The 14,517-nt window shown below is 41.3% G+C and overlaps 1 protein-coding gene across 3 annotated transcripts in view; it reads left to right on the plus strand.

Annotated features, from left to right (window-relative positions):
• The window catches only part of LOC127647532 (rho GTPase-activating protein 23-like), a 102,374-nt gene that overhangs the window by 49,853 nt on the left and 38,004 nt on the right, over window positions 1-14,517 (plus strand). For all 3 annotated transcript variants that reach the window (XM_052131807.1, XM_052131805.1, XM_052131806.1), the window contains exons 2-6: window positions 29-226; window positions 10,044-10,068; window positions 10,956-11,048; window positions 12,794-12,872; window positions 13,218-13,272. In XM_052131807.1, coding sequence (XP_051987767.1) covers window positions 29-226; window positions 10,044-10,068; window positions 10,956-11,048; window positions 12,794-12,872; window positions 13,218-13,272 — 450 coding nt within the window. The remainder of the gene's footprint in view (window positions 1-28; window positions 227-10,043; window positions 10,069-10,955; window positions 11,049-12,793; window positions 12,873-13,217; window positions 13,273-14,517) is intronic.

A 14,517-nucleotide genomic window follows, 5' to 3' on the forward strand; every position in this document is an offset into this window, starting at 1 on the left:
CATAATTCTTTATCATTGTTTCCTCCAGGCAAAGGGGCGGAGAGATGGGATCACTTCATCCAGTGAGAACACTTGTCCAGTGGTCAAAGGCAGGACTGATGGGTTGGGCGTGTCCTGGCAGGGCCCGCGTACACTGGTGCTCCACAAGAACTCTCAGGGCTTTGGTTTCACGCTACGCCATTTCATTGTTTACCCGCCAGAGTCAGCCCTGCACACCAGTCTCAAGGTAATGTCTGTCAACAAGCTCCAACAAAATCAACATCACAAAATGAAGGCAGAAATGTACTGTTGACTAACCACAGTCAAGAATAAGTCATTTAACCACTAAAAACCATCCAATAACATGAGAGCACAACACTGCTAAAAACTACTACTGTTTTTCAGTAAACATATCTAAACTTTCTTAACCTCCTGAGACCCAAGCACGAATGATATGCAAATTTTTTAATTCCCTTTTTGATTTGTAACTAGTAAACAGTAATAATAATAATAATAATTTGTGAAATTTTAAATAATACCAAGCTATAGAAAGTCATCTTTTTTTTCATCAAATTGTTTATTATGTTTCCAGGAGCATTGCTTATACATATTTTAAGACGTTACAGATATTACAGCTGATTTTCTGTAAAGCTGCTTTGGAACAATGTGTATTGGGAAAAGTACATACAAAAATTATAAAAACTATAATTCTCTCTCTTTGCACTGTCAAAAAAACAAAACAAGTGATAGCAGTGCTGAAGCGTTTTATCAATCAGAAATTAGCATTATTAATTCTGATTAAAAGTAATAGCCAGCATCATCCAATCACTGCCAACCATGTAAAAAGCAAAAAACTAAATTACAGTATAAATTATGAATTTAAGTACTAATTTACATTATCCCATGTCTGCCAACCATATTGAGTGGCACAAACATCATCTGCAGCCTGAAACTGAATTTTTGGAAGTTTGGAGTGAATGCACTTGGCTGCAAAGGAAATCTATAGGATGCTCAATTGCTCCCTTGCTCCCTATTTAGGGAATTACTTAAACTCCATTGTGTTGTTTGTCTGCACTGGTCTCAGAACAGTTTGAAATGCACCATATTTTTATCTTAACTCCATTTACAGCCTCTGAAAGAAACATTTTTCAGCTTTTGAATGAACCCATTGATTCTCAATGTGATAATGCACAGTGAATATAGGATTTCTAAGGTAAATAAGTCTCATTGTCCTCGTGGGAGGTCATTGTGTTTAGCATTGTGTCCCAATAATTACTGGAAATTTTAAAATGGCATCTTGACTAAAACTAGAGATGTTACTCTTTTGATAAAAAGAGATTGTAAAATCTTCAAACTAACCTAAGATGTAGTTGGCATTTCTCCCAAAGATAGACTTCAGTGAGATTGGTGGCATGTTGTTTTGTCACATGACTCTGTGCTTCAAAAGTTTAACCTTTTAATGACACTGTGCTGAACTGAGATAATTCGGTTTATATCAAATTAAATTATGTGTAGCATATAGCAAAGTTAAAACACAATGTACGTGCAGGAGGACGCAGGTTCACATAAGGTTAACCCTGTATGGTAGGTTGTAGCCATTTGGACACCATTTATTTTCTTTCACTTTCTCACTTTTCAGAAAAAGCTAAAATATAATGCACAGTAGGAATATTCCGGGTTCAATACAACTTTAGCTTAATCGACAGCATTTGTGGCATAATGCTGCTAACCACAAAAATATATTTATACTCATCTCTCGTTTTCTTTTAAAAAAAACAAAATTCAAGGTTACAGGGAGGCACTTACAATGGAAGTAAATGGGGACAATGTTTGGAGGGTTTAAAGGCAGAAATGTGAAGCTTGTAATTTTATAAAAGCACTTACATTAATACTTCTGTTAAAACTTCTGCAAAGTTGTTTAAATCATAATTTTTACAGTTCATTGTGTTAAAGAGTTGCCATATGGCAGTGTATCCTGTTCTGACTTTCTTGAAGGCCTCAGTTACCTCTGAACTTGAGAAAAGGCCAATGAGAATTTGGCAGACAGAATTTGCATGTCCCTACCTTGGACATACAGGCATAAATGGAGGGAATCATGCATCTGTTCATTCAGATTTCTTCTTCGGAGCCGAGCGGTTGTGCGATCAGCGAGCTGAGTTAACTACTGTTCCACTCACCTCTGTAGAGCATTGCTGTTGGATCTACAGCGCATATCAGAGGCTTTATCCTTCTCTGCACGGAAGTGCAGCTTTGCCCCTGGTTGCTTCGACAGCGTTTCCTTAAAAAGTAAGGAAAATGTAGACTCCTGGTGGGCCGGTTCTGACGAGTTTAGAGGACACCTCCATAGGACCTCCTCCTCAGTCACTTTCCTGCCCCAGCCGGGTACACGGAGGGAGATAAGTGCGTTGAGTTTTTTTTTATCAGCACAATTGTTTCGGGACGCAACTTTGCTCCCTGACATATTACCTGCTCCCCCCGCTGCAAGCCCCACCGAGTACATCATATGCGAATGTCCCCTCAGTTGCTTATGCTTCAGACCCGTTGCGCTGGCGGGCCGGGACCATCTGACTCGATGACATGATTTTGTTTGCCAGGCACTGTGATAGAGCCGTCCCTCCAGCCGAGATAAAGCCAGGGTTCTACAACCCTGGCTTCATCGTACCCAAGACAGGCGGTGCGTGGTGGCCAATCTTGGACCTGCGAGTTCTGAACCGGGCCTCACACAGACTCCCGTTCAAAAGTGCTCATGCGGAAACTTATTCTAATGTGTGTCCAGCATCTAGATTGGTTCGCAGCGGCAGATCTGAAGGATACATACCTTTACGTCTCACTTTGCCTCAGCACAGACCCTTCTTACGGCTCACGTCCGATGGCCCGATGTACTAGTACAAGGTCCTCCCCTTCGGCTCGTCCCTGTCCCCTCGTGTCTTCACGAAGGTCACAGAGGCCGCCCTTACCATGCTAATGGAAGTGGGCATCTGCGTACTCAACTTCCTCAATGACTGGCTGATTCTAGCTCACTCTCGAGATTCTCAGTGCACCCACAGGGACCAGGTGCTCAGGCACCTTAGCCATCTAGGACTTCATGTCAACGAGGAAAAGAGCAAGCTCTCCCCGGTTCAGAGCATCTCTTTTCTCAGCATGTTAGACTCAGTCTCAATGACAGCATGCCTCACAAACCAGCACAGGCAGCCGGTGCTGAACTGCCTAAGTTCGCTCAGACAAGGCACAGCGGTTCCATTGTGGCAGTTCCAGATGCTCCCTGGGGCATATGACATCCTCAGCAGTGGCTGCACCACTCAGGTTGATGTATATCAGACCGCTTCAGCACTGGCTTCAGACTCGAGTCCCGAGATGGGCATTGTGCCACGGCACATACTGTGCGTTCATCACCTCTTTCTGCCGCCAGATATCCAACCCTTAGACAGACCTTTTTCTTCAGACAGGAGTTCCCCTACAGCAGGTGTCCCGATGCATTCTGGTGACCACAGACGCCTCCAAACAGGGTTGGGGCGCCATGTGCAATGGGCATGCACCCGCCGGCTCCTGGATGAGGCCCCTGCTGGGCACATTAACTGCCTAGAATTGCTGTAAATTCTAGCCCTGCGGAGGTTTCTCCTGCTATTTCGGGGCAAGCACATCTTGATTAGCTCAGACAGCACCACCACGATATCGTCCATAAATCACCAATGCATTATTGCATTCTTGTCACATGTCGCAACTCGCCCGCCATCTCCTCCTATGAGCCAGCAGCGACTTATATATCGGGCAACCTCACCACGGCACCGGACGCGCTTTCGCGACAGGGCACACTCAGCGGAGAGTGGAGGCTTTGGGAGCAGTTCGGCAAAGCACAGGTAGACCTGTTTGCTTCCCAAGAGACCTCCCACTGCCCACTCTAGTACTCCCTAGTGGAGGCTCCCCTCGGGACAGACGCCCCAGGGGCTGCGCAAGTACGCATTTCTCCCAGTCTCCCAGAGCCTACTTGCATGGGTGCTGTGCAAGGTCAGGGAGGACGAGGAAGAAGTCACACTGGTGGCCCCCTATTGGCCCACACGGACTTGGTTCGAGCACACTCGACGAGAAGTGTGGCATCCTAGTGAGCTCTGGCCAACAGCACCTCCCTAGCAGACATTTGCAGAGCAGCGGGCTGTGCAACACCCAATACCTTTATGAGATTTTACAGTCGGTCTTGTCCCGTGTTCTCTCAGGTCCGAGCACATAGAAATCAGGAATGCAGAACGTCTGACAGGGTGTTCCGCTTGCACATAGTGCCTTTCCCCTCCACTGAGGTGATCATGTGTGCTCTTTTCGCACAGAGAGTCCACTAAACTCGCACTCCCTGGATGTTCTTCCTCCCTAGCCCTCTGGTCTGCGAATTCAGCGGAGGAATTCCCCGACCAGACCCACTACGGGTACTTAAATGACTCTGTACTGGAATAGGTGCTCAACAGGATGGGCCTTTGTGGACTAATCCCCCTGTGTGTATTTTCCACGGTACGGTCCCCCTACTGGCGGGGCCATGTCTCCCTTGGGCAGTCCCTGCTGCCCCCCGTTCGCCGTGTTTGTAGCAAATCCTCCCTCACAGCAGGTAGGATCTACCACCACGCCATTTCCACATGAAAACCCATGTGACGTATTTCGCCACTCTTTACCTCCCCCCAGCCTGGGCAGGTGGTGGTCTCCACGGGGTCTTTCCCCCCTGGAAGAATAGGAGTTGGAAAAGAATGCCTTCCCCAATGCGTGTGATAGCGTTAAAATGGCCCCAGCGCTTTAACTCTATGTGAGAAACATAGAGAGAGTGTCCTGCTCCCATGCTTGGCACGTCGCTTTGTTCCCCCCTCCGGGGATCTAAAAAGTTTATGACTATTTTTATGAGGCGTTGGGGAAGGGTATGTGCAGACTGACACAGTCTATTGCTTTGGCACGCAACTGCCTGCCCACACCTGCGTTAGCAGCTCACGTACAAGGTTCAGCGCATGGCGTGATTGAATAGGGACCCCTAGTGTCGCTTCATTCGACACAGCGTCGAGTGTGCGACAGACAGGGAACATCTAGGTTACTACAAAAAAATTCTAAAAAGTCATTAAAAAATATTTTAATTCTAAAAAATAGCTAAAAAAGCTATTTTATATCTGAAAATCAAATGGGAAAAAATATTACATCTTTATTTTTGTTTTAGTTTTAAGCAGCCTGGCTCAGTTTAGATTTAGCTGAAAACAAAACTTAATATTTAAGAGAAAGGTACTTCTTAAGGAAATTTAGGGATATTTAGAAAACAAGACAAAAATTTTCAAAGAAAATTTACTTTTGCTGTGAACAAACTGCCTCCTTAATAGAGTAGGCAGAATAAAATTTGTGAAACATGAACTTTCAGACATGAAATCACTAAACTGCTCATTTAGCCTGACAACTGCAGTACAATAAACATGCTATCTACTTTTGTAAATGTTTAAACTCCTTCAATGCTTTGAATCTTAAAAACTAAGACTACAAATGAAGGTTCTTCAATGGTTCTTTGCTGTGTCATAGGTTTAGAAAACCCACTTCAAATCAAGAGCCATTTAGTGTTAAATTAATATTTCAGTGTAAATACAACTATAACTCTTCCTGTGAGAGTTAAATGCATCTATGACATGCTGTCGATTACCATAGAAAAAAACCTCACATCTAGTTTGGAAAAACCAAAAATGTGTTGACAGTAATGCACAATGAAATTTGTTGGGACAAGCGCACAACAGTCGCCTCACAGACTTCCATTGTAAGTGCATTTTTTGTTTGTTTTTACAAGCAGGTTTCTTTACAGTTGGCTTTACAGAGATCAAAGAGTTCAGATCTCTGTATAGATTTCTGGTTCTTTAAAGCACCTGTACATTGACAGTTTTCTAAAGAACTGAAGTTTATCTATGGCATCAGGCTGTAAACCCCTTGTTATGTCTAACTGGAACCTTTATTTTAAGTGTATTAGCTGCACTAGCATAAGTTATAACAAGGACATGAAGCCACAGAAGGTCAGGGTGGGGGGCACAAACCAACTGATGGCCTCACATAATGATTCAGAGCTGTTTTACTTGGGCACTTTTCTCTAAAGAGAGAAAACAAACAAAAATAAAGTGCAAAAACAGAGAAAAACTGAGTGGAACTGGAAAAATACAGAATTTTGAATGCACATCATAGGTGTCTCACATTAGAGAGAGAAAGATGGATAGTGAGGTGGAGGGCATATACATTATAGATAAAGCCACAACATTGTGTGTGGTCTCATGAGATCTGTTTGTTAAGGTCAATATCTCTTCCATGTGTCCTTCTGTCGCTGGTGTCCTTGTAGTCTTAAATGCTTGAAAGTTTTTTCCAGTGCATATAAAAAGAGACTGGGCCATTGGTCTAGGATGCAAATAAGCAAAATTTGATATCATTGTTGTCTGATATTATTGTTTTAATACAGTATTGAAATATAAACTTGGCCAACAGTTGTGGAGATATCATTCTTTCCCCATTCAAGTAGATAGGAGCTACACTTACATGGCAAGATTGATGGCCAGTGAGTGGACTGACTTAATGGACATTCATATAAAGCTTCTTTATTTGTAAATTATCCAGTGGGCGAACCTCTGATTGGAGACAGCGCTTCCTTTCCGCTGTCCACCAAAGCAGACAAAGAGCTGCTCAGAATCTAAAGCTCTGCGTGCAATCCAAATAGATGCATAAAGCTCTCACCAGACACAGCAACGTCAAGGCTAGGTCTAGGTGCCTCTCAGGAACCTGATGATCAGATTGTGCTTCCCTAAAGACTTACTGTCCACTTTGTCATGGTGTGCTGCTATTGCGGCTACATACACCTTCAAGGTGATGCGAGGAACGTTAGGTCCAAGAATCAAGTCTGGGTGGGCCAGTAGGGTGCTACTAGGATGACCTGATCCTCATCATCCCAGGGGGTCTGTGCAAGTAGGCTCACTGGGGAAACGCATATTTGTGAGTCCAGGGGACCAGCTGTGTGCCAGCATGTCTATACCGAGGGGTACCAAAGCGGGCAGTGGGAGGATTCTGGGGAGGCAATCAGGTCTACCTGTGCCTGTCCGAATCGACTCCAAATCAGCTGGACCACCTGAGGGTGGAGTGGCTCGCAGTGACATGAGGTGCCGCTGACTCCAGAGGAGGAGATGGCAGGCGAGTTGTGACATATGACAGGAGTGTAAACCACCTTGACGGTTGATGTAAGCCACTGTCATCGTGTTGTCTGGCCTGGATCAAGGACCGGAACCTCCGCAGGGCAAGCAGTATTGCCAACAACTCGAGGCACTTGATGTGCCAACATAGCCGTGGGCCTGTCCAGGAGCTGGCGGCTGCATGCCTGTTGCATACAGTGCCCCAGCCCGTTTTGGAGGTGCCTGGAGACCTGTTCTTGGGGAACACCTGCCCCTGTAGAAAAGTGAGGTCAGTCCACAGGCTGAAGATGTGGCGACAGACCAGCATGATAGCAATGCAGTGTGTCCCGCAGTGCCATGCCCATCTCGGGACTCGAGTCCGGAGCCAGTTCTGAAGCAGTCTCATATGCACCAACCAGCCATATGCCCCAGGAGCCTCTGAAATAGTTTCAGTGGAACCGCTGTCTTCTGTCTGAACTCCTGCAAACAAGTCAGCACCCACTGAGCATGCTTGTTCGTGAGGTGTGCCGTCATCGAGACTGAGTCCAACTCCAGACCAAGAAAAGAGATGCTCTAAACCGGGAGGAGCTTGCTCTTTTCCCAGTTGACCCGAAGCCCTAGCCAGCTGAGGTACGAGAGCACCAGGTCCTTGTGTGCACAGAGTGAGCTAGGATTAGCCAGTCATCGAATGCCCACGAATGCCCACTTCCCTTAATGGGGCAAGAGCTGCCTCTGCAACCTTTGTGAAGACGTGAGGGGACAGGGACAGGCCAAAAGGGAGGATCTTGTTCTGGTATGCCTTGCCTTCCAACGCAAATCAGGGAATGGAGGTTATGACAGTAACCAAGACGTTGCTTGTTTTTGATGTCCACATGGTCACACAAGCTGACTGTGACTCTTCTTCTGTGTCATCCTACCAACTCAAAGTTAATGTGCAAATGTGCTTTTTTTTAACATACTTAAAGACATACTTACAGACAGATAGATCAGATAGATAGATAGATAGATAGATAGATAGATAGATAGATAGATAGATAGATAGATAGATAGATAGATAGATAGATAGATAGATAGATAGATAGATTCTGTTGCACAGCAATTCACAGAAAGTATCCATTGGACATGTATTGTGTTTTGCAAAGCGTTTTGATGCAAGGGTTGGATGGTGGTTGTTAATTATAAATCTTAAAGTGTTTAGATTGTGGTCACTCTGTCCAGCATTCCCTACACATCTGTTTGCCCCTCTGTCTCTCTTTTTCGGTATTTCTCTCTGGGACAGCAAAGCCTCAGTATTGTGTGAGTTTGTTAGGAATGAGCGCTGTCAGCGCAGACTAAACATTGGGCTACCCACTTTAAACTGCATGATCAGCAGTCTGGTTATTTTGTGTAGGTTGTGCATGTGTATTATCTAAATGGTGTATTTTGTTAATAAAGATGTACATTGAATATTTTAAAGAACATGTTATATACAGCACATACAGCAAACTCTTCCTCTACTGTTGGATGTGTGTTTTTGTATGTTTGTATGTGGGTGAAAGGGGCACATTCATTGCTATAATTGTTTAGGCTCCCAGTGCTGTCCTCCGGTGGTGGGAGTCAATGCTAGTATCACGGTGGCTCTAAAGTCCTGATAGAAATCAAGCCAATTAATTGAAAACCAGAAATAATGAAAATAATGCAATCGTGCAGTGATGTCATTTCCAGTTTTTGATATTAAACAAAATTTTTAAAGTCTAAGTTTGCAATATTCTTTGAATATTGCAGGAGAATACTAGCTTTTCTAGTATACATTAATTCAGTCAAGGGTCTGAGAACATTAGTAAAAATGCCTATATTTATCACAAGCATTTTAGGCATTTACTCATGTGCAGGATATTAATTATTGATACCTGTAATTACATTTTCATTAGTTAAAATGCCAATTCATGATATGAGCAATGAAATTGCTACTATTGAAAAAGCTTCTTTTTTTTCAGTATCTTGGTTTGCACTAGTAAAAACATAAATTCTTGATATCAGAAATGACATTATTACTCCATTGCAGAAATACCCATTCTTCATATCAAAATATAATTTACAAAAATAATAGTATTTAATATTCCAAATACACATATCATCTATGTATTTCTTCCCCCTAAACTTTTGATTTTTGAAATATCAATAATTATATTGTTACTACTTCAAATGTCCATTCCTGATGTAAACAACTGAATTAGTAAAATTCTAACTTTAGATAAGTGGCAATATTAATTTCAGATATCTATTATGTTAATGTAACTAGTAAGAAAGTCTTTAAAGATATCTTTAAATATTCTTAAATGTATTGATATTTGAAATCCATTGTAATTGCTTTTTGCTTTTTAACATTTGATACTATTGTTTTCATTACACATTATATTATTACATTACAGTTTTTAGTGAAATATTGAATTGATAAATTAACAGGGATTTCATAATTTCTAGTATTTGGTTTGTCTCTCTTTTTATTTAATGACATCATGCAATCGAGCTGGCATAGACTCAAGTTTGTGCAAAACCTGATGATCCATGTTATCAAGTATGATCTGATAATGTTCCAAAGAGCAACTTGTGTGCTTCAATGGTAGGAAGGAAATCTGACATTTTGTACAAAAGAGTTAACATGATCAGTGTCACAATTTTGCTTATTTGATCAGTGATTGTTACATGGTAACATTTCTTTGTTTTAAATATTTCAAAATCTTGATAGCTTCTGTTTATTTCCAGGTTCAAATTAGATTTTGAATCAAATATTTTTTAATGTTGTCTCAGACATTTGGACCCCATTTTATGGTTACTAAAGTACTACTGTCCTTGTAAATGACTATTAGAAATTTTTAATTCTAGGTCCTTGTAGTTCTTTTGCAGTGATCTAACTCTCCTCTTGTTGTTTTCTGTTAGGATGAGGAGAATGGGAATGAAGAGGGTGAGTACATTTTTATACATTTCTCATGACTTTATGTTTCTTCTGTCTGTTCATTTTACCTATATTTTCATCCACTGGTGTTTTTTTATCTCTCATTGTCTGAACTGAGATGAGTTAGTTGCAACACGATTTATTGTCATGTGTTTCAAGTTAATTATTAGTTGTGTGTCGCATGGCGCCCCCTACAGATTGAAATGTCCATTCTCAATAGTTGTGAACAGAAAATGTATTACTGAGCAGAAAATGTTCTCTCATTTAAAATATAAATATATGAAAAACCAGGTGCCAGTCACCATACATGCACAGGTGCAAGATACCCATTTGCATTCAAATCAGTCAGGCAGGATTAAATGAAAGAATGTGGTTGATATGATCCATGCAATTTGCAAGTTGTGTCATATATGAAAATGTTTGTTGAAGGTGAACTGTCTACCTTTTTTATTTTTTTTAGAATATTTTATCCCATCTGGGTTGGTAATGGGAGAGGGGGAGAGTGTTCAAAGAACCTACACATAGTTCATACACACACTATAGCTTCAGATCATGACTGAGATTGAAAACTGCTTGTGTGAAACAGTGATTACTGTTAGGACTGATCATGCTGATTATATAAAACAGTTATTGATGTTACAGCTAGCCCTACAGGTCTCAGATCAGTTACTCATTACTGCCTCAACCTGTTTGTTGACTGTTCTGTATGTCCTCATCTTATCATGCCATGCATATTGTTCTACCATCAGCACATGCAATACACATTCCACAGCACCAGTCTAAACATCTGCATGTGTGTTTTTCTGCCCAAAACTGTAGTTTTTTTTTCTTTTTTTTCTTTTACAAACTATGAAGTATTTTTCTGTGGTTATGAACAGTCTGTATGTTTCATACAGGGTTCCATCAGAGTCGCCTGGAGCCCATGGACACCATCTTCGTTAAGAATGTGAGGGAGAAAGGCCCCGCCCACCAGGCTGGTTTGTGTACAGGTAAACAAGACAAATTGGTTTGGAATAGAATAGTAGAGTAGGCTATTATTGCTTACTGCATACTGTATAAAAACAAATAGTATTTGAATTCATCAGTGTTCCCATGGTCATGGAAAACCTGGAAATATCAAGGATATATAAAGGAATTTGAGTATTGATAATGAATGACAGTTTAAAAAGTCATGAATATTTCTTTAGTGAATATGAATTTGTTTAATTATGTTCAGCTCTAAAGTTTCCATTTGCAAGAAATTGCCCTTTGCGAATACAATCACTATGAAATGATTTTTAATAATCCTTACCCAGTACTAAAACACATGAAAAAATAATGGAAATTCACAGTCAAAAGGTACACACGTTTATGTTTCATTCTGCTAGTGGTTTCAAGTTATAATTTCGGAAATAAAATGTGATATTTTGCATTACAGTACCCAGCTCTGTGTGCTCTGTTGCACAGTGTAATTTTTGCAAATGTGGCAGGTCACATGGGTGTTCTATGCATACAGATAAACAGCATATTGGGCACACATGCTGCGTACTGCAGAAATAGTAAGATTAGTATAGTAGTTTGCTGTTCTGAACATATGGTACACATACATAGCACAAGTGTACTGTATGTGTGTGCCCTGTAGATGATACTGACTGCATGATATCTTCATATAAAAGTGAGAGAGTGAGACACAGTAACATAGGGCCATATCCTGGTCAGAAATTGTTTGTTTGAGTTCATTTGGCGGTCTGTGAGGGAATTGTACGTGGAGACTGGTGTGTAAATATTGATCAAACCTGCTCTTCTTATATTGTAGCATTAAAAGACTCTATCACCATCATGTCTGTTTTAATGATAATAATGCTCCCAAATAGCAAGTTGTTGCTTGATTTCTAATGTTTAAGCAAAGTTTGTAAAAAGTGTAAATTGGTGCAGCTCCATAGTGCCAATTCCTTACAGCAGGGGTCGGCAACCTTGTTAACATGGAGTGACATTTTTTATTTTAGTTGTACAATTTGTAATCCGTACCAGATTACATTTCAGAAATAATCTACCAAGCACTGTTTACGTCGTACCACAATGTTTCCAATCATGATCCCAACACTTGTAAACATAGGAAATTAATGAAAAGCACACATTTTCAATAGTTGGGGCATTTTTGGCACACAATGTGGCAATTTTTCCTTTATGTGGCCCTATTACTTTTTGACTCTGGCCCATACATTATATACATTCATAAAATAATAATAATAATAATTTAAAATTGTTGAATAAATTGTAAAATTATTGAATACGTCTCTTGCCTCCTCTGGTTGAGTTGATCCAACAACCTAACCTTTATCTGAATCATTTACATTTACATTTATGCATTTGGCAGACGCTTTTATCCAAAGCGACTTACAGAGCACTTATTACAGGGACAATCCCCCTGGAGCAACCTGGAGTTAAGTGCCTTGCTCAAGGACACAATGGTGGTGGCTGTGAGGTTCGAATCAGTGTCCTTCTGATTACCAGATTACCAGTTATGTGCTTATACCACTACACCACCACCACTCCATAACAGATCATCCGTTTTTCATCTAAGAAATACAAAGTGAACACATGTATTGAGCCTACTTAATCTGTATTATGAAAATAGACTGTGCCTCACTCCATGTAACATATGTATGAATTCATGTTTTTACTGCTTTTATATTAGAGTGTAAACTTGAGCATGCTCTAAATGTTAGTGTACATAATGTTTGTGTGTTTGCAGGAGACAGGCTGGTTAAAGTTAATGGAGAGAGTGTGCTGGGTAAGACATACTCACAGGTTATTGAACTGATTCAGAACAGGTAAGTTCCTGAAGTCAAATACCATTATTAGTGACAACATAGAAGAATCCATTCACAAATACAATTTGTGACATATGTCTTACATAACAGAATGACCTCAGGCAATGTTTACTGTCCGGCTTAGCAATGTGTATGTGCATAGTGACCTTATAAAGGTCAGCTTTATGATTGACCCTAATTTAGAGGTTGTCGTTGAACTCAAATAAAATCACAACCCAAATAACTCAATGCCCAAATTTTGTGTGTGTGTGTGGGGGTGGGGGGGGGGGTCATATACTGTAGTATTTAAATCATATAAATGTTACATCTTCCTTTTGAATTTCTCCCATCTTGCTCTCTTTGCAGTGACAGTGTACTGGTGCTCTCAATAATGCCAAAGGATGAGGACGTGCTGCAGCTGGTAAGTGTGAATTTTATTTATTTACATTTTTTTTGCCACATCTTGCCACTTCTCTCACACACAAACATTTAACTTGCAATATACTATATGAGGACATACCATATACTTCTATTGTATTTATACAAAGCTGATATTAATGACTAAAATCTAACCTAAAAGAAAATGTTATATTATAAAAAAACTAATTCCCTTAAGGGAACATGGATGGGATGGGACGAAATGCATATAATGCATATAATACCTCTGCATATAATGAGAGACAAAAGAATGTCTACAGACAGAGACTTCATTGATAAGAGCATAGTCAGCCACTATAGCAGCAACATATATTTTAAGCGTAGCTGGGTAAAACCCGGCCTCAAAACGCTCTTGCAAAAAATTCAGCACTGTACCGACAGGGCAGTGAACTGGATTTACTCCTCATGCTGTACACCAAGAAGCAAAAATGCACCACTTGAACATATAAGGCTTCCTAGTTGATGGAGCTTGAGCATTCAGAATGGTATCAACCACAGTGGGGAATGATAACCCATCATTCAAAAGAGCACCCCATTTGGTGTGCCAAATTCTGCCCCATGCCCGAGACAACATGTCTGTTCTTGCTAGAATCTCCAAAGGCATTTCCTCACTGCAGGGGAAGCTGAACTGTATTCTGGCTGTCAGGTGTTTGAGGTGTGAGAAATGGGAATGACATGGATACATTTGTACGGTCTGGTTTCATTCACCGAATGGGGCTCAACCCTTGTTTCACTGCAAGTCTGACAGGCTCGCTTCTGGTGTCCTGCCGGCCGTTTAAAAGGGGCAAGTCCAACATCCAAATGACTACGTGGACATGCCTGTGATGGCGGGAATGAATGAGGAACCCAATCCTTCTGAGGGGGTGCAAAACTTGTGTCTGCTGCCTTATGTGGCTCTCTGGTAGGACATTGCATAGATACCAAACATGATCGCACCGGAGCTGCAGCAGGCTTTTCTCTCTCTCTGCGAGAAAGCATCTGCTGGAATATGGCAGCGAGAATAATAATGATCCTCGGTTCGACTTGAGTCATAGGTACAATATAGGCCAGACGAGATTGTGCACTGAAGAACATAAAATCTGAATTGATGCCAAGCCAAAAAATTGCCATGATTGTACAAGGACTTCAGGCCACGTGACACTCAAGGTGTGTCCCAATACAATTACAAAGCTTGATTTCCTACAAAAGAGAACCCCCCTACACACTCAGCGGCATGTATACAGATCCC

This window comes from Xyrauchen texanus, chromosome 8 (genome assembly GCF_025860055.1).
Source record: "Xyrauchen texanus isolate HMW12.3.18 chromosome 8, RBS_HiC_50CHRs, whole genome shotgun sequence".
Lineage (NCBI taxonomy): Eukaryota > Metazoa > Chordata > Actinopteri > Cypriniformes > Catostomidae > Xyrauchen > Xyrauchen texanus.